This window comes from Prionailurus bengalensis, chromosome B4 (genome assembly GCF_016509475.1).
Source record: "Prionailurus bengalensis isolate Pbe53 chromosome B4, Fcat_Pben_1.1_paternal_pri, whole genome shotgun sequence".
NCBI lineage: Eukaryota > Metazoa > Chordata > Mammalia > Carnivora > Felidae > Prionailurus > Prionailurus bengalensis.
In genome coordinates this window covers 66,977,555-66,999,228 of record NC_057358.1, presented here as the reverse complement: position 1 = coordinate 66,999,228, position 21,674 = coordinate 66,977,555, and the positions used below count along the sequence as shown (strand labels likewise).

Genomic DNA, 21,674 nt, shown 5'->3' with positions numbered 1-21,674 from the left:
CAGTTAAGTGTCTGACTCTTGATTTTGGCTCAGGTCATGATTTTGCAGTTTGTGGAATCAAGCCCAACAATGGGCTTGGTGCTGACAGTGCAGACCCTGCTTGGGATTCTGTCTTTCCCTCTCTCGCTGCGCCTCACCCACTCATGCTCACTCTCTCTCTCTCTCTTTCTGTCTCTCAAAATAAATAAATAAACATTTGAAACATAGAAATATCTTCCTGGGGAATAGAGGGATGGGAAAAATGGGTGAAGGAGATTGGGAGATACAAGCTTCTAGTTAGGGAATGAATAACTCATAGAAATAAAAAGGCACAGTATAAGGAATACAGTCAATGATATTGTAGTAGCACTGTATAGTGACAGATGTTAGCTACACTTGTGGTTAACATAGCATAATATGTAAACTTGTCTAATCACTATGTTGTACACCTGAAACTAATGTCAACATGTGTGTCAACTAAAATAAAAAAGAAAGAAAAGAAAAAGAAAGAAAAGCTAATCCTTAGAATATATAGGTTTTACGCTTCTTAAGTAATTTTTTTCAGGTGTCAGAAGTCTGTCAGTACTTTTTTTGTATTTCTTATGTTGAGTAATGCTAGATGACAAAATTAAATTTTCATATATAGAGATAGACAGAATATGAGCAGGGGAGGGGCAGAAAGAGAGGGAGACACAGAATCCGAAGCAGGCTCCAGGCTCTGAGCTGTCAGCACAGAGCCCGATGTTGGGCTCCAACCCACAAACCGTGAGATCATGACCTGAGCTGAAGTCGGATGCTTAACCGACTGAGCCGCCCAGGTTCCCCAATAACATGGTATTTGTAATAATCTACATGGTTAGTTCAAGAATATGGCAAGCTAATTTGCAACAACATGGATGGAGCTAGAGAGGATTATGCTAAGCAAAATTAAGTCAGTCAGAGAAAGACAAATACCATATGATTTCACTCATATGTGGAATTTAAGAAACAAAATAAATGAGCAAAGGGAAAAAAGAGAGAAAGAGAGAGAGGCAAACCAAGAAACAGACTCTTAACTATAGAGAACAAACTGATGGTTACCAGAAGGGAGGTGGGTTGGGGGTATGGGTTAAATAGGTGATGTAGATCAAGGACTGCACTTGTGATGAGCACCTGGTGATGTATAGAGGTGTTGAATCACTAATTGTACACCTGAAACAAATATTACACTGTGTGTTAACTAACAGGAATTTAAATAAAAACTTAAAAAAAAAGAATATGGTGAACTAAAAAAAATACAAACCAAAATTTGCTAACTCAGAACTTTTAGTTCAGTGTATTTTAAAATGTCCCTTTCTCAGATGATGTGGTGAGATTCAAGGGTAAAGTTTTCTGTTTGACATTTATGACCAGCTGTTAGCCACTATCACCCTGAATCTGTTTGAGCCTTGTCCATAAATATTCAGTAACATGATCACCAGCATAGCTGGTGAAATATAATATGGTGGAATGTAAAATGTGACCATAAATTTCTCACTGTGTCAGTGTGTTAATAAAATAAACCTTGTAACAAAGAGCAAGAAGCATTAATCTCAACCCAAAGAGATCTGTAAGCACTTGTAACTTGAAATCAATAGTTGATACTTGGTATCTAAAATATTTTGGATATAATGTGAGACTAAATAAGCTCAGGTTACAAACATCACTAGAAGGAAAATTTAGTGATCTGTATAGAAAGATCAGTGAAGATGAGCAAGTTGTTGGAAAGCAGAATCTGTTGAGAAAAAAACAAAATTAAATAGAAATTTCAAAACCAGTGAAGGAAAAGAATAATTATGAGAAACTGCCTTCCCTTGTTCCCAAAGGATTAATATCAATATGTGAATGCAGTATGAAAGACCTGAACTAACTAAAATGGAGAACATTGGCAGGGAGTACTAAGTATCACAGTAGTATACTCTTTTGGAGAGGATTTTAATTTTAATGTTTAAAGAATGATCCGAAGAGTTCTGTCTTAAGGGGGATAGAGTAGATCCTTCACAAAGCTGCCTCCTCTGATGATACATCAAAACAAAAAGAATGGAAAATCTGAGAAACAATATTACATAATGTTTCACTTGGTTATATCAGCCCAGATTCCAGCTATTGCTTAATTTAAATACACACACACATGCACACACATACACATACACACATACCCCAGTTCTGCCAAGAAAACAAAAGTACACAGTCTATCTTACATCTGCTAGACTAAGGATTGCTATGACAAGTGAATGTAAGACATATACTTTATTTCTAATTCTAAGATGGCATCTCTTCTCTGTTCAGCTCAAAAAGCGACACAGTACAATAAGTAACTAAATTACTAGAAGGAGATTCACACAGAAAAAGAAAAGTTTATCTCTCTTTTATACATCCTTTTCTTCTTCCTCTTTTTTACTTAAAAAAAATTATCCACAAAACAGTAATCAACTCTGAGACAAAAATGTAATGCTTAATACTTAAACCGGAACAGTAACCAAAAACCACCCAGCACAACTATTTCTGTTAATGTCATGGGGAATCTCCAGTGATCCTTAAGTTCTTTGCATGGAAAGCAGTTGTTAAAGTCAAATGAGGTGTTAAAGTTAAGTTGACTCCTATATCTATTAGCCTTGTCTACCCATCCTGGAATAGATAAAAAGATCCTATTAATAAGATCATAGAAAAACAATTTAAAGTACTAAATAATTATGCTGAAGGAGAAATTACTACTGGTTTCAACGTTTATCTTTTCAGTGTCATTTATGTTTAAAGATCGGAATATCTTCATGGAGGACAGTGTCCTGGTAAAATACTTAATACTGGTTGTCAGCTCTAAAATACATAATAAATGACAGTGCATGAGTTGACCTTTGGTCCCATTGACCAAGCTAAGTCATGTTGTTGAGTACCAAATATATACCCAAAGTCCAGATGACCCTGTCTTCTTCTTGAAAGAAGACAGAGAAGGGGAAAGAAAGAAAGATAAGAGCAGGGGGTGAGATGAAAGGAAGAGAATAAACAGAAGGAAATGGTATCCAATGATAGGTACCTCTGATGGTGGTAGACAGTCCTTTCCAAAGTAAAAATTGAGCTAGAAAAAGTAATTAACTGAATGTAATCAGAAAATAGTTACTGATTTTTTTCCCTTAAGAATTTGCAAAGCATGGTCTCAGTATTACCAGGTTAAATGCCAGTGTAAATTTGTCCGATTAGGCATACTACTTTTGCAGAATTTTGTAGCAATGAAATTCCATTAATAGTGTTTTGGTACTGACATTGTTGATAAAGTTATCTTCTCAATAAATCTTTGCTAACAGGGCCTTGGCCTTTTTGATAATTAGCTACTGTAATGTATTTTTCATGTAATTAGTCAGAACCTGTCACCAGGAATGAACTTGCCTTCTATGGGAAAATGCACTCAGTGACCTGCCTCATCTTTCCTATGCCTCATACCCATGATTCACCCATTTGCATAACAATGAAGTTTATTGTATAGTGAGTAGGCATCAGGAAATCTATTTAAAATTTAAGAACAATATAATGTCCTAATCCAAAGAGGGAGGGTGACCCCTCTTTTACTTTATCATTTGTCACCTTTACTAATTTCATATACTCTTTTGCTCCTTTAAAGTTAACATTGCAGGGCACCTGGCTGGCTCAGTTGGTAGATAGAGCATGCTACTCTTGATCTCAGGGTCATGAGTTCAAGCTCCACATTGGGCATAGAGCTTAAACAATGAAAAAATAAAGTTAACATTGCAACTCATATTGTCCATGTAAAGATATATAATTCAAATAGGAAAGCCATTAATTTATTTGTGTTAATGGAATACTATGTGGCAATGAGAAAGAATGAAATATGGCCTTTTGTAGCAACGTGGATGGAACTGGAGAGTGTGATGCTAAGTGAAATAAGCCATACAGAGAAAGACAGATACCATATGGTTTCACTCTTATGTGGATCTTGAGAAACTTAACAGAAACCCATGGGGGAGGGGAAGGAAAAAAAAAAGAAAGAGGTTAGAGTGGGAGAGAGCCAAAGCATAAGAGACTGTTAAAAACTGAGAACAAACTGAGGGTTGATGGGGGTGGGAGGGAAGGGAGGGTGGGTGATGGGTATTGAGGAGGGCACCTTTTGGGATGAGCACTGGGTGTTGTATGGAAACCAATTTGACAATAAACTTCATATATTGAAAAAAATAAAAATAAAAAAATAAAAACAATTCAGTAAAATTCTAAAAAAAAAATTTATTTGTGTTAATTTTTTTTCAAGACCAAAATATGCATTACTGGATGAATGTACCAGTGCTGTCAGCATTGATGTTGAAGGAAAGATATTTCAGGCTGCAAAAGGGGCTGGAATTTCCTTACTATCTATAACGCACAGGCCTTCTCTGTGGTAAGTGTTTCCAATGCTAATTTGCAATAGATGGTTTTTCTTTATATTTCTTTCTTTTTTTCTTTTTTTCTTTTGTTTAGGGAGAGAGAAAGAGAGAGATAATGCAAGCAGGGGAGAGGGGCAAAGGAAGAGAGAGAGAGAGAGAGAGAGAGAGAGAGAGAGAGAATCTCAAGCAGGCTCCATAATCAGCCTGGAGCATGACCTAAGGCTGGATGTCACAACCTAGGATCATGACCTGAGCCAAAATCAAGAATTGGATGCTCAACCAACTAAGCCACTCAGGCAACCCTCTATATTTCTTAAATAGTAGCTTTGTCTAGGGGTGCCTAGGTAGCTCAGTCGATTGGCAACCAACTCTTGATTTCGGCACAGGTCATGATTTCTCAGTTCATGATATCGAGCCCCATGTCAGGCTTGGCACTGACAGTGCTGAGACTGCTTGAGATTCTTTCTCTCGCTCTGTCTCTCTGCTCCTCCCCAGTTCATGTGCATACACACGTGTGTGTGTTCTCTCTCTCTCTCAAAATAAATAAATTTAAAAAATTTTTTTAAAAAGAGCCACTTTGCCTAAACTGTCACTATAGAGCATCGGATACTTCACTTATTCTACGTATATTTCTGTTAAGTTGCACACTAGTAGTAGAGATATCCCAAACCTCACATCGTAACATATATGTGCTATTTAAAAACTATTATCACATTCCAATAATTCTGAAAAACAGTGGAAAAATCAAGTGTGTTTAACTGAAAATATTCATAATCCATAGTGTGTACTAGGAATGAATATATTTATGTAATTTTATATCATCTTTTTACCCCTTTTTTCAAAATCCAGGAAAAAACCTGCACAACGTACTATTCCTACAGATGATTAAGTTGGAGAAAACACAAGGGAAAAAAAGCTTTTTTTTTTTTTTGCTTTTGTTTTAAGGAAAATTGAAAATATTTTCTAAATATTATCCCATTAAACCTAATGGGATTTCCCATATTTAAAGAAATGGCAACACTATTTTTACCATTACCCTACTTTTCCCATTGATTGATAACCATAATAATAGTTGATAGTGCAGATTCAGCACCTATTCTGGTCCAGGCTCATTTTATTCAAGTCTCATAACAACCCTATAGAGAGTATAGATAGTCTAATTATTCCCATTTTATGATTAAGAAACTGAGAACTAGAAAAATGAGAAAAGTAACTTACCATGATCACTCTATACTATAGTATGCTGCTCTAGTTAGTATAAGGAGCTCAAAATGCACCTTATATATAAGCCATAAAAACACTGTTCATTTATACTACACTCCACTACTTTGGTATTTGTTTCATCAATCAAAATCTTTTCTTTTGACATATTAGTTACTACAGTGGATTCTATATGCTTTAGCCTCATATTTCCCAAGAGACAGGCAGGACTTTTCCTCTCTCTCTAGCTGGAGTATTCTGTAGCAGGTGGCTAATCACATTCTGTGCCAAAGCCTCCATCACGTAGGTGACTTCAAACCTAGGCTAAGTAACCAGCTTTATTTGAATTAATCCTAGAAGGCATTCTAGAACTTCCACTGTATAGAGAATACTTACCGTAAAATTGTGAGTAAACTGAGTATTCAGTTTAGATCAGGCTTTCATTGTTGAAAATTCTTTGATTCTGTACTTCTATTGAGAAGATAATAACCTGTTTTGTCTTCATTTAAACATTCAGATTTTTCAAAATTTTTCCCTGCAGAGAGTTAACCTGAAAATAGAGCATTTCATGAAATGACCCTTTCTATAGAACTTTGTGGTTTGTCTCTCTGTCATTAAGAACTAATTAGCATCTGGAGTGATAAAATCTCTCCAGAAGCAGTCTGGATCTAGTCCAGGATGAGTACATGGCAATGAATGTGATTCCTCTGACTTTTCCCTGGAGAAAACCAACAGGAACTGAATCTCCACAACAATTACGACATTTGTCTATAAATCCCTGAATCAGTGATGGCATAGAACCACGCCAGAACTCTTGAACCCTTTCTGGTATACACTTGTCATTTCCAGACATGCTTCCTAATTGATCACATGTTAGGGTAACATGGAGTTATGTCTTAGTTCTGGTAATTTTCTGACCTCTATCAATTAATTTATCATGTTATTACGTCACTCAGTTCCTTATTCAAGAAGCCTAAAAAGGCATTGGAAACATTCATTCATTTTTTTTCCTCAATTGAAGGAACAAATAGGTTTTGGTTGCTGTGATTTTAAATACTTTATTTAGAGTAATTTAGTATGTTACAATAAACTGACAGGAAGAGACAGAAATATCCCATATACTCTGCCCCTACATATGCATAGCTATCCACAATAGAATGAAACATTTGTTATGATTAATGAACCTACACTGACACATCATTATGACCCAAAGTCCATAATTTACATTAGGGTCACTCTTGGTGATGTACAGTCTGTGGGTTGGAACAAATTTTTAGTTGCATATATCCATCATTACAGTATTGTATAGAGGATTTTAACTGCTCTAAAAATTTTCTGTGCTCTGCCTATTCATCCCTCTCTTTCCTCAAGCTCTGGAAACCACTGATCTTTAATGCCTCCATAGTTTTGCTTTTTTCAGAATGTCATATGGCTGGAATCATACAGTATGTAGCCTTTTCAGTTTGGCTTCTTTCACTTAGTAATACTCATAGAAGTTTCCTCCATGTTTTTTTATCGCTTGAAACCTCATTTCTTTTTAGCACTGAATAATATTCCATTGTTTGGATGTAGACAGTTTATTTATCCATTCACCTACTAAAGGACATCTTGGTTGCTTCCAGTTTGGGAAATTATGAATAAACCTGCTGTAAACATTCATATGAGGGCTTTTAGGTGGACACAAGTTTTCTCAACTCCTTCGGGTAATATCAAGGAGTGCAAGTGCTGGATCATATAATAAGAATGTGTTTAGTTCGGTAGGAAACTGAAAAATTGTCTGCCAAAGTGGCTGTACCATTTTGCATTCCAACAAGCAATGAATGAGAGTTTCTGTTGCTCCACAGCCTTGTTGGCACTTGGTGTTATCAGGATCCTGGATTTTGGCCGTTCTAATAGGTGTATAGAGGACAGATATTTTTTTAAGCTAATAACAAAATCTGTAATTTTATGCATTTTAATGAGAAAAACATGTTTTTAATTGTAGCTATTCATAGTACATTTCCCCATAAAACTAAAAATTATGTTACTTCTGCAGTATGAATTAATTTAGGCATTTTAGGTTGAAGAAATCTATCATTTCTGATTAACCTTTCTCCCTAGATGAAATTCTTATTTTCCCTGAAAAGATACCAGATGAGGGAAAACTGTATTACATTTTCCCCAAGACAGCAAAGTAGTAATTATTGATTATAAAGATTAAAATCAATATCAGTATATGAAAAGGTCAAAAATTATAAGAGCTTATTAAATTATTTGATTCCTGGATAGAATTATAGCTTTATATCTACCACTTTCCTAAGCTTGACTCGATTTGTGCAGAAAGTCTGTAGATTATCTCTGAGTCTCAGTTAATATAGTAGTTTCCTGTAAAATCCTCTTAAGCAAACCCTGAAATACTATTTAGCCCATTATGTAGGACACACCTTTGAATCTCAGGTAATGAAACACCCATACATTTTCTTCCTCCCATGTAGAAATCAAATGATGTTGTGAGACGGGAGGGACGAGCCAAACCTTCATTATACCTTGAAGATAAAAGTTGCCCAAGATCAGAACTACTGCATTCTGAAATTGCTCCCAGCTGTACATCCAAAGTTAGGAAAAGCCCAGGAATATATATATATATATATATATAAAGATCATTATATATATATATATATATAAAGATCATTAATCTCTGTCATATGTTATCAAGCATATGAACTTTCAACCTTCATCTTGAGAGTGATTTTATTCTTTTTTTTTTTTTTTTTTTTTTTTTTAAATTTTTTTTTTTTCAACGTTTATTTATTTTTGGGACAGAGAGAGACAGAGCATGAACGGGGGAGGGGCAGAGAGAGAGGGAGACACAGAATCGGAAACAGACTCCAGGCTCTGAGCCATCAGCCCAGAGCCTGATGCGGGGCTCGAACTCACGGACCGCGAGATCGTGACCTGGCTGAAGTCGGACGCTTAACCGACTGCGCCACCCAGGCGCCCCTGATTTTATTCTTTTAGACACAGTTTAACCCAGGTTAATTTCCTCGTCTTACAGCATGATAAAACCATCTAATCAAAATGAGATGAAACCACAGGTCCTACAATTGATGAATAGATCAACAAAATGTGCAAATCCATACAATGGAATATTATTCAGCCATAAAAATGAAGGAAGTACTAATACATGCTCCAACTTAGATGAACTTTGAAATCATTTTGAGTGAAAGAAGTCAGTCACAAAAAGCCATGTATTATATAATTGTATGTATATGAAATGTCTAGAATAGACAAATCCAGAGACACAGAAAGAAAATTGATGGTTGGGAGGGGTTGAGCAGAGCAGGGAAAGGGGAAGGACCGCTAATAGGTATGGGGTTTCTTTTAGGGGTAAAGAAAATATTCTGGAATTGGATAGTAGTGATGGTCACATGAGCTTCTGAATAAACTAAAAATCACTGAATTTTACACTTAAAAGGATGAGTTTGTGTTATGTGAATCATATCTCAAGTTTAAAAAAGGAAGTGAATTTACTTGAAATAAGCCCACATATTATAGTAAATAATGACAGAAGAGTGCTTAAAAGGGATCAAGAAGCAACAAAAACTGGAAGGAAAAGACAGGAAAACTGAGGACACATAGGAGTATGCGCCACGTCAGGAAAGTGACAAAATGCAGGGACACAGCAATGCAAGGCCAACTCTGCTAGCATTACTCTCTCCACACATCCCCCACAAATTCCAGAAACCAGTAATCTTAGCCTCTTTTTAGGACAACATGGATTATCTCCTGTGTCATCAATAAAATAATCTCTATACTTGTCTGAAGTTTCTAATTATGAACCAGAGCCATGAGAAAGGATATTAAATTGTATGAAGGCATGGAAGTATCTTTAAAAGATTTCTATCAAGGAGTTCATTTTTTTTAATGTTTTAAAACTGGGGCGCTTGGCGGGGGGGCCAGGAGGGTAAATGTCTGACTTTTGATTTTGGCTCAGGTCACGATCTCATGGTTGTGAGATGGAGTCCCGCATTGGGCTCCCGGCTAGATGTGCAACCTGCTTAAGATTCTCTCTCTCTCCCTCTCCCTCTGCCCCTCCCCAGCTTGCACACATGCACGCTCTCTCTCTTTCTCTTAAAAAAATGTTTTAAAACTTTATTAGTGAGGACTTTTTACTTATGTAGAATAATTCATTCCGAAAAGGTAGTATATTAATGAATTGATATTGTATTTCCTTTATTTTTCTTAGTTTTTTTTCCCCTGTATAACTTTAAAAGTTTACTTTCTTCTCTCAGCTTGCTTTCCTTATTCCCATTCTAACTAAGCTTTGATATTTATTTAGGGGCCATACTGGGTTCTGAAGATAAATAGATGCAAACAGCATATCTTCCTTCGAAGTTCGTATATATTCAGAATATAAAATAAATATAAGCAATGGAATTCCCAAGAGATTAATGACTTTTGAAATTAAAAAGATTATAATATTTAACCTCATGAGGGATTCTTGAAAATCAAATGTATAACAGTCACCTTACTTAAAATTTGCCTTTGGATACCAACTGGAATGATCAACCTAAAATGGCTTTTCACAATTATTGCTAATAATATTATTTCATTTTGATCATGCAGGAAATACCACACTCATTTATTACAGTTTGATGGTGAAGGAGGCTGGCGCTTTGAACAACTGGATACCGCTATCCGTTTAACACTCAGTGAAGAAAAACAAAAGCTAGAATCTCAGCTAGCTGGAATTCCCAAAATGCAGCAGAGACTCAATGAACTATGTAAAATTTTGGGAGAAGACTCAGTGCTGAAAACAATGAAAACCGAAGATGAGACATCCTAATGTGTTTTGACATGTTTTAAAAGTTAATTTTTAGGTAAAGGCTCAGAGACACTCTGTTATGTTGCATGCATTGTGTTTAAGCACAGAGAAAAAGAAAGGAATGTTTTGTAAGACTTTAGCATCAAGGAAATATATGATCTGACTTTTCAGAGGAAAATAAACAAATGCATTATGTGAGATTAGTCATTCTTGCTTATACTAATTCCTAGTGACGGCCTAGTTCACCTGTAAAACAAGATATTCTAGGTGAATTTATGATGAATACCAGATTTGCTATGTGTATGTGATGCATCTGAAGTTCTTAACAAACATGGGAGATATCTTGAGAATGGAACAACTTAACATTATTTGGTTTGAAAACAGGTGCATAAAATTAGAAGTTTGAGTAACGTCTCAGTCCATTTATGGTTATTAGGTTTAATAGCTAGAATTCATGTTCATCATTGCTAGTGGTCAACTAAACCTGCATACAAAATAGCTGACAGTTTGATAAATAATGTCAATATGAAAAAAAAATATTTTAATGGCAGTGGTTGAAAGAAAGAAGCATGGCTGTACGTGTGTAAAGTGCCATATCTTTAAATTTTAGATTTTCAGCATCTTAATGTGGACACATAACAAATTAGTCTTAATGAGAATCTTACATATTTGTTAATAAGCCCTTTCGTTTTAAAAAGAGAATGGCCAATACAGAAAAGGAGTATCCAAACAACGTATGTCTCAGCCTGTTACTTTGCTTGGCAGCATTTTCTACTGCAACTTCTGTCTAGAAATACTCAGCTTGTTTTTGTGCTCAGAGGAGGAGTCCACCACATTTTTAAATAATAGCGCTATCATGGAATATAGGGGTTCTCAAAATCACAGTAGTAATAGCACACTTGAAATAGCACTTTAGAATTTACAATCCTCGTTTATATCATTTCATTTTAATTCTTATGGCAATCTATTGGGGCAAATATTCTTTGCCTACTTCGCGTTTGCGGAAATTGACACTCAGACTTGCCTTAATTATGCAATTTATTTAGGGACAGATCCAAGGATCAAATAAAGTTCTCCTGATTCCTTGATCATTGCTATTTCCACTTTCTACTATTATCCTTGAAATCTAACTGGACTGTAATATCAATAAAAGTTAGATGAGATGTTGAAAAGAAAATAAATTTGGTAATGATAGGGCAGTTACTATGTGGTTATTGTTTACAAGACATGGAAATTAAATACAAAGTGGAAAGGTCATTGGTCTGTGGTTTAAAATGAACCAAGAAAGTTAGCAAATTTTTCAGCAACTATACACTCATACTCAATATTGATGTACCTCCATAGCCAGCAATCAGAAGGGAAATTAGTTGTGTTATAGATAAATTTTAATATTTATTGAATGTAATGAGAAAGAATCTGCGTGGAATAGTCCATGTGAAATAAAGCTTATCCATTCATGTGCCCTGGAGTTGGAAATACAAAATCCAGAACTGGCATTTTAATCTCGTACTGCCTATGCCACCACATTGACAGGCCAGGAAAAATGAGAGTGATCAGTTGTTAGAGGTTTTGGATTTTATTTACATATTTAGACACAATCATAAGAGATGCTAAGTCAGTGATTCTCAGACTTTATCAGGCAGTAGAGTACCCAGAAGTCATTCATGATCACTGTAGTAGAACATCATGACGTGTTCACATTTGCAATTCTTCCATGCTAATCAAGACATTTTTAGTTATCAACAAACGTAACCATCTTGTATGAAGGAAGTCAGTAGAAAATCATAATCAGTACATCTGTCTAGGTTTTTCTGTTAGTATCTTCAGGTACTCAGTGAGGCAAGTGTCAAAGATTCAAAAAAATGCATGGACCCAAAATTTAAACTTGATAAAAATCATCCATTAATCTTAACTTCTGTTTAGTGGTTATTCAGTTTATCCTGCTGTAGGAAACAGTCGGAGGCAAGTGTCTTGTTAACTCTTAAAGGTACAGGAAGAAAATGAAAAGTCCTCATTTGAAATATGTGCGTAATTTCCATGCCTTAATTTTCACAATTTGAAATATAAAGCATTTAGGACCTGATATATTGTTTTGAAACCTAGAAATGAATGCCAAAACAAATATTAGATTTGTAATTAGCCCTTATTTGATACATCCTATCAATGAGCTGAAGTAAGTAACATTCATTATTTATAATGTACAGGATTCAAGGATGTTTAAAATTCTGTACTAACAACTGTACACACTGTAATTTAAATGTTAAAATTCTAAGAGAAACATGGTTTACATGAGCTTTTTGTGCCTATTTATTTTCTGAATTTTCATCAAGGACCAATATCCTCCAACTTGGAGGGGAAAAAAATCTGTGATTTCAATTTGTGTTGATGTACCATCTAACTGTTTCCAAAATGGTCCAATGGGTATACCATATTTTGCTATTCTTATAGTTACATTTTACAAAAAAACACGAACAAGATTAAGATATCAAATAGCCATCTTTGAATACAGCAAAGGGTAGATGAAAAGAAAAAGAAAGGATATTTCAATTTTCAAACTACTTTACTACTTTTACCAGGTTATCTATTTACCCAAACTTTTGACTTCTGGGTTTTTTGGGTTTTTTGTCAAAGAAAGCTGTAAGTTTATGGAGATTGATTTTTAAATGTGCAATTTTTGGCTAACTTCCAACTTGGAAAATAAGTTGCATTCTATAAAAATGTTGCATTTTATTTCTCCAGCATGTAGTGTTAGGCCAAGCATGAATCTAAAATTGTGTGCGTTCTTGTAAACAAGATAATGTTTAAAAATCCCTCTCCGGTAATCTCAAGGACGATGACATATCCCGATATTCAGCCCAAGTTTACATTTGTTTACAATTGGGAAGGTTTTCCTCAACAGTAATTTGGGTTTTGTTTCAAATTATGCTTTTCCAGTAAATGTATAAATGAACATGTTAGTTTTTTATTTGAGACTTTGGTTCCAAGTATAAGTTCATATTTGGTGATAGGCGTCGCCTATTAAAATCTTTTTGGAATAGTTTTTGATTCCATAAGCCTAGAAAAATTTGTGACACATTGGAACCCAAAATCCGGAAAATGTTACACACTTCTGAGGTGTGCAGAATATGGTAATGATGATCAAACCATTGATTAAAAGAGATACCTTTGAAAGAATTACATTATGGCAAATATGGGTCTCATTTAGAAATGTGAAGCACTTCCATAGACCCCAGGGTATTTACATTTCTGCTGATATACCCTTAGGTATGTCGAATATGTTTTAGAGTTGTACTTGTCATGTTTGCCACATGAGAACTTTGAGATGGATGCAAAAAATATTTTTATTAAAAGCAAATTCCTTCTTCATTGTTGGTGCCTTTCTTGATTACCAAATACAAAACTGCTTTGCAGTTTTTATTGTGAAATGTTCAAAACCAGTTGCCTATACTTAGACACAGGGCTTGTGTTAATGAAAGCAAGTGAGAAAAATGTCCTTAATGGTAAAAATAACTATGTAGCTAATCTAGAATGTGGCTATTTGTGAATGCTCTATGATATAGTCTCCAATGTGCAGTTCCTTGAGCTCAACATTTCTTGTGAATTCCTTAATAATCATTAAAAAACGTTTGATTAATCAAAGGAATTACAAATTATTCCAGTGGTAGAAAACACCTTATTTCTATATTTTAAATGACTTTGCTGAGCGTGTCTATATACACCTCATTTACAAGTTGTGTGGTGTACAACTGTATGTAGTGCTATGAACAATAGTCCCCAAATAGTTGCTTAAATATTTATTTTCGTTATTAATTCAACACATACTTACTTATTAAGTACCAGCCTATGCCAGGCACTGTGCTAGGTTCTAGGAATAAATAAAATATGGTCCCTGTACAAAGAAGCTTACCATTCATTGAAAATTAGGAAAATGAGTACCCTGAGAGAAAAACTCAATAGCTACTATTTATTATTTACGAAGAAGGCACAAAGCATTGATACATATTGACTTATTACATCTTCACAAAACTAATTCAATAAAAGTGGAAAGTGAGGACAGGTTAAGTAATTCATCCAACCTCATATAGCTACAGCTATAGAGCTGAAATTGAAACCTAGCAATATTGGATTACAAAGCCATGTAACTCCCATCACTTCCTTTTTAATTAGTTTAGGTCAATTTGTCATTATCATTGTTTTAAACTCTAAACTTTTAAACTCTTAAGTTATAAGTATATTTTTAACTGGCTCAAGGTTTCTGGTTAACCAAACATGCATTTTTTTTTCATCTAAAACAAATTTGTCACTTAAATTATATTTTCACTGTTTTTATTATAAATGTTGGATGCAGTCCTATGGGAGAAAGAGAACAAAAGGCAAATTTTCAAATGTTTTGAAGAAGAAATGTCCAAACCAGTTAACATTCATTCATTCATTCATTCAGTAAATATTTATTGACACATTCAAGGTACCATTTATTGTGCTAGGGATTTTAAGTGAACAACACAGACCTGGTCTCAGTCCTCATGAAACATTTTAGTACATCAATAGTAAACAATTGTATGCCTGTTAGATGTTATGTTCCCATCTAAATGGCATATTTGTTTTGTAGTATTTTCTCAATTCTTGTATTTCCTGCCTAGGACAGCTCTGTTGCAACATTTAAGCAATAAGCATTTTCTGGCAGCAACATTCCCTTGATTACACATTTAAAGGCTTCATAATCCTCATACCCTCTAACTTGGTCTAAATGACAAGGTCCAATAAAACCAGTCTGCAGGACTATATCATCCTTCACCAGTAGGTGCTCCCATGCATTTAGCACGTTTTCTTGAAACCTGAGAAACAGCTTCTCAAGTTCAGGTCATGTAAAGTGAACCAGTTGGGTACAGTGAAAAGTACTGCTCTTGTGTTAACACAAAATACAGATAACTGTAGCAGGATAATTCTAAAGAGCAAAAATTAAATTTAAAATAAATAATAATTGTAAAAGTGAATACACAAGGCTTCTAAAATGAAGTACAATTAAAATTATATGTTCTATCTCAGTACTTGTTACCCAATGTAGAAGATAAAGTGATTAAATATTTACCTTATGTGTTCTTATGTGATTTAATACCTATAATATAGATAATGCAACTATGAAACAATGAAATATTAAACACTAAATATTCACTTGCCAAATCATCTAATTATAGATGATACAAAATAGGAGGCAACCTTATATATCAAATATATTATTCAACTTTTATCTACTGAATGTATTAAACTTAATTAAAATTTTTTGGGCCTATAAATCCTTTACTAATTAAAAAATAGAAAAGTTTATTCTAATGAATATATATAAAATGAATGTAAGTATATATGTACATATGAAGTTGTACACACACGAAAATAGAATGCACATGTTTTAAAATCCCAAAGGGAACATTTGCAAATTTGATCACATATCAGGCCACATAACAAGTCTCAATAAAGTTCAATCAATTTCTATATGAAAAAAAATGAATTGGGCCTAAAAATCATGTAAATGTATAAAACTACAGAACTTTGTAGTGCCTAGGGACTCACATAAGGATGAGGTAAAAGAGGTCCTAGATAAGATGCCATCTTTTCGGAAAGCTAATAGAAAGTGGCCTTTTGCAACATGCAGATATTGATAACTCAAGAGTGATAAAGACTGAGGGAGTAAATGTCAAAGTCCCCTTGTTCGGGCTAACTTGTGGCTCCATGCAACAGCTTTCCAAGATCCACAAACATGGAGTTTACATAAGGGAGGTTAATGTAGATCCAAGCAGATACATATATTGTCCTGCAACTTCTGTCTCTCTCTCTCTCTGTGTCTCTCTCTCTCTCTCTGTGTCTCTGTCTCTCTCTCTCTCTCTCTCCCTCACACACACACACACACACACACACACATTCTAGAAGTTTAATATAAAAACAGCATAATTATTTTGAGACTTAAGTAGTGAAAAAAAAATTTTTCTATTGTGATAAAAAACATAACAAAGTTTACCATCTTAACTATTTTCAAGTTAGGGTTCAGAATGTTAAGTACATTCTCATTGTGAAACATATCATCTTACAAATTGGAAACTCTATATCCACTAAACAATAACTCCTCTTTCTTCCCCTCTCCAGTCCCTAGTAACCATCATTCTACTTTCTGTTTCCATGAATTTGACTATGTTAGGTACTTCATGTGAGTAGAACCAAACAGAATTTGTCCTTTTGTGACTGGCTTATTTCATTTAGCATAATGTCCTTAAGCTTCATCCATATTGTGGCATGTGACAGGATTTTCTTCTTTAAGGCTGAATAAAAGCCATCATATGTTGATACCACATTTAGTTTATCCATTCTTCCATTGATAGAGCAGGTTGCATCTACCTTTCGGCTATTGTGAATAATACTGCTATGAACATGGGTGTGTAGCTGTCTCCTTGAGACTCTGCTATCAATTCTTCTGGATATATACCCAGAAGTGTATTGCTGGATTGTATGGTAGCACTGTTTTTAAGTTTTTCAGGAACCTCCATACTATTTTCCATAAGTCGCTGCACAAATTTACATTTCTTTCAACAGTGCATATTCTTGTATATTAAGCCCATACTGCTAGGTAAAACTCTAAAGTGCAGGGGGTTTCGTCTCCTGAAAGAAAAATTGAGCATCTTGGGGATTACCTAGTATTTGCCTCATCCACTTTCTCTCCTCCTCTCCACCGTAAGTCAAGAAGTGATACTCTGGTTTTAATCTTCCCAACAGGATGCTGATTATAAAATTTTCACAAACATTTCTTCTAATTCACTGATTCAATAGAAATTAGATATCCCATTAACTATCTAACTGGATGGCCTCTCTAACTGCTTCACGTTTTCTCTCTCTGGAACCACAAGTGTACATCCTTCCGCTTTCTGCTTCCCTGGGTAGGTCTCAATACCCCTCCAGGTTCAAAGATCCTATACCCTCATTAAATAAATAAGATGAAGTCTTTCCTCAAATTAGTCATGAATTGACTTTTACTTTCTTTAATGTTTATATAAAATTCAGTACCAAGAGAACAACCTTACCCCACTAATGACCACTGGACTTCTTATGGTAAGAACAAAGGGCTCAATTCAAAGCAGAAAGCAAATTTCAATTACAACCCACAATAGAGCCTGTAAGAACACAGCATCTCTTCTTGCCTCACTGAGAGCAAAGGGTAGGCCGTCCCAAAATGGACAACTTTGGTGTGAACATTATTTTGAGTTAAAAGCAATTAAAACCCAGCAGATTCAGGAAAAGCTTTTTACCTCCCCCTGAACTGCTTGCTTATATAGGGAAGAGAGCTATTAACATATTCCTCTTTACCTAAAAAACTTATCTACATAATAAGGTAAACTTTGTTTTTCAAATACCTCCTTTCACCTTCTTGTTAATGGTCTTTCTCCCCTTTGTATCCTCAGACCCCTCTCCCCTCTCCTTAGCTCAAGTAAGCGTCATGTTGCCTGACTGCCTTTGGAATTTCCATGTCTGTATGAATTCCCCACAAATATGTTACTAAATTTTATTTTCTCTTGTTAATCTGTCTCATGCCAACTTGATTTTTAAAAAAAAAATTTAATGTTTATTTTATTATTTTTGAGAGAGAGACAGAGCGTGAGCAGGGGAGGGGCAGAGAGCAAGAGGGAGACACAGACTCTGAAACAGGCTTCAGGATCTGAGCTGTCAGCACAGAGCCTGACGCAGGGCTCAAACTCACAAACTGTGAGATCATGACCTGAGCCGAAGTCAGACACTTAACTGACTGAGCCACCCAGGCACCCCCATGCCAACTTGCTTTTTAGTCCAGCCAGCAGGACCTTGAAGGGCAGAAGAAACTGTTCCTCCCCAACCCTTACCACAAGCCTCAGGTGTAGGCCATGCTGGGCAGAGATTAGGAACACAGGCTGTGAAGAAAAACTGCTTGGTTGAGTCCTACCTCTGCCACTCCCTACTGAACCTGTTGCTTCATCTTTCCATGCCTTAGGTTTCTAATTTTTAACAAGAAGATAATAATGGTACTTACTTGGTAGTATGTTGTGAGGATTAAATGTATTCACCCTTATAAAGTGCTTAGGAGAGAGCCTGGCTTATGTTTACAGCTATTACCATTTACACATATTACTGCTATGAGTTATTTAAGTAAATATCTAATCAGCATCTTTCCAGAAATGGTTGATTTTGAGAGTCACGGAAGACAGAGGGCTAATTTAGGGGGGAGGGGTGATACTTTGGGGGTGAGAAACCACAAGTGTGAGGTGCTAGCAGACAAGAAGCTCAGCTTATGTTGAAGGGTGGTTACTCAATATATGTTTGTGGAATAAATGACTGAATGACTGAATGAATAAATAGGTGAGGCGTTGGCAGAAGAAAGAGAAAGGGAGATAGGCACATGCCAAAGATAAAACTGCAATTTTGCCTCATGCCAATCATAGCTGGCATATCACTGAAATCGTGTGGACATGCCATCTTCGCAATGGGCCCATTAGTTACTGAAGCCTGAAACTATGTATACGCAGCTGTGCCCAATCAGGTGAAACTAATTTTCTTCTTAGAATGTCCCGTCCCACATCTGCCAGGGTCCCTCCACTTCAGTGTGTCTACTTCATGCTTATTTCTTCCACACAATCCCCAAAAGGGAATTGGAGAAAAAGAAAAATGAAGAGAAAGATAGAGAGGAAATGGTACTATGTTGGTGTGGTGGCAGTGATGTTGGAAAGTATGCCTAGAGAGAAGAGCGTAATCCTGGAGACCTAGTACCCTCGTTACACCCACTTCCCTCATCTTCTCTCTTACCTTCTCAAGAGGAGAATGCCCACATTCCCAGGGAACTTTAGAACAGGTGCCCATTGAAGATCTTCCTCCTTTATGATGAAGATGGAAAATTGAGGTTTGTCACAACATCCTACTGATCTATTTTGAATGATTTTAATGCCCCAAAACTATACTGATCACACCCATCTGGAAAAACTCTAATCATGTGTGACCAAGTCTTTTCATGCCTGGACAAGAGTGGCTGAACAATACTGACAAGTCACTCGTCAAAGTAAAATGTTCACTATAAATTTGTGGTCACCAAAGACGTCTCAGTAGCACTCAGTAATCCCACTATATTCCTTAGTTCACTCACTTTCCCATTCTCCACAACTATTTTCTCTGCTCTCTGAACAAGTCCAACTCTCCCTCCTTCTCTTTTTCTCACAGCTGGTCTCAGATTGACCCTTTCTTTACCTTTTTACTACCAAAGATGACAACTTATCCTCAACCACACCCATTTGACCCTGTCCCTTCTGACACACAGAGGTCTGCTTCTCTTGTTTCCTAAACTGGTGGCTCCTAGGAATCACCCCTGCTACCTTCTCACCCCTCACACTCCATATCTAATTCACCAACAAATCCTGTTCATTTTGCCTTCTAAGTAAGTGCTTTCAAATCAGTCCCTTTTCCATCTTTGCCATGTTAACAAGGTTCAAGCAGAAATCTCCTACTGGGTCTACTGCCATTGCTTCCTGACTGATCTTACTGTATCCATCCAATAACTCCATGTATCTATTCACTTTAACAAAAATTATTTTTAAGTAATTTCTACACATGGGGCTCAAACCCACAACCCCCAGACCAAGAGTCTCATGCTCCATGACTGAAAGAGCTCAGACTGAGACAAACAGATGCCCTTCATCAATCTATTCTTTTTAATTTTTTTTTTCAACATTTATTTATTTTTGGGACAGAGAGAGACAGAGCATGAACGGGGGAGGGGCAGAGAGAGAGGGAGACACAGAATCAGAAACAGGCTCCAGGCTCTGAGCCATCAGCCCAGAGCCTGACACGGGGCTCGAACTCACGGACCGTGAGATCGTGACCTGAGCTGAAGTTGGACGCTTAACCGACTGCACCACCCAGGCGCCCCCATCAATCTATTCTTAAAAACAGGGGCACCTGGATGGCTCAGTGGGTTAAGCGTCTGACTTCAGCTCAAGTCATGATCTCACAGCTCGTGAGTTTGAGCCGGGTGTCGAGCTCTGTGCTGACAGCTCAGAGCCTGGAGCCTTCTTCAGATTCTGTTTCTTCCGCTCTCTCTGCCCCTCCCTGCTCACATTCTGTCTCTTTCTCTCAAAAATAAACATTAAAAAAAAAAAAGCAAACAAAAACTTTAAAAAATGTTTTTAAGTGTGATATTATATAAATACCAAAAACTTCACAAAACATAAATATACAGGGTATACACACTATGTTATCACAAATTGATTACCAGTTTAACCACCCAAGTTAATAAATAGGGCATTGCCAGCCCTGAAGCCCATCTAAGCCACTTTCTGATAACTAGCTCCTCTTCCCCCTCCTAGTATAACCACTATCCTGACTTCTAGCACTACACATTAGTTTTGCCTGCTTTTAACTTTATGCAAGTAGAATCATACTGTATGTATCTTTCTAAATGTGGCTTCTTTCATTTAACATCATGTGCATGAAGTTTATCCATGTTGCAGTGTAAAATCACAGTTTGTTCATTCTCATTTTTATATAGCAGTCTCTTGTATACTTACAGCACAGTTATTAATTTTACTCTTTGTTAAGTTTATTGATTTATTTTGAGAGTGAGAGAGAGCACGAATGAGGGAGGGTCAGAGAGAGGGGAGAGAGAATCCGAAGCAGGCTCCTCACTAGGAGCACAAGAGCCCAATGCAGGGCTCAATCTCACAAACCATGAGATCATGGCCTGAGCTGAAATCAAGAGTTGGTTGCTTAACTGAATAAGCCACCCAGTCACCCCTAATCCCACTCTTGATAAACATTGAGATTGCTTCTGGATTAGGGCTATTAAGAACAGCAAACTGCTGTGAACATTGTTATACATGTCTTGTGCTACAAATGTGCACACATTTCTCTTGGACCCATCCATGCTAGTCATAATAGCTACAGTGACCTTTCCTAATGCAAATCTGATCGTATTATTCTTTCAATGATTTTCGGTAATTCTTGGGAAAAACTAAAATCCTCCATTTGGTCTGCAAAACCCCACATAATATGGATTCTCTCCTTGCACAGCCTTTTCTCAAACCTTGCCTTCTTCTGCTTCATGTTCTTAGTTCCTTTCCTGAAATGGGAAACATCATGGGATCTTTTACAGTTTCTTCCCCTTGCCCAGATAACTACTCTTCTGCCTCTTTACCTAGCTCCCTTATTTTTTCTTCAGATCTCAACCCTGTCTTCAGCCCCAGAGGGAAGCTTTCTCTAACCTTCCTCTCCGGTTTAATTTTCTTAACGCCACATGTGAACTT

The 21,674-nt window shown here is 36.2% G+C and overlaps 1 protein-coding gene across 1 annotated transcript in view; it reads left to right on the top strand.

Moving 5' to 3' along the window:
• The window catches only part of ABCD2 (ATP binding cassette subfamily D member 2), a 68,028-nt gene extending 54,291 nt beyond the window's left edge, over window positions 1–13,737 (top strand). The window contains exons 9-10 of the mRNA XM_043563324.1: window positions 4,256–4,381; window positions 10,173–13,737. Coding sequence (XP_043419259.1) covers window positions 4,256–4,381; window positions 10,173–10,392 — 346 coding nt within the window. The 3' untranslated portion in view covers window positions 10,393–13,737. The remainder of the gene's footprint in view (window positions 1–4,255; window positions 4,382–10,172) is intronic.
• Window positions 13,738–21,674: the final 7,937 nt, after the last annotated feature.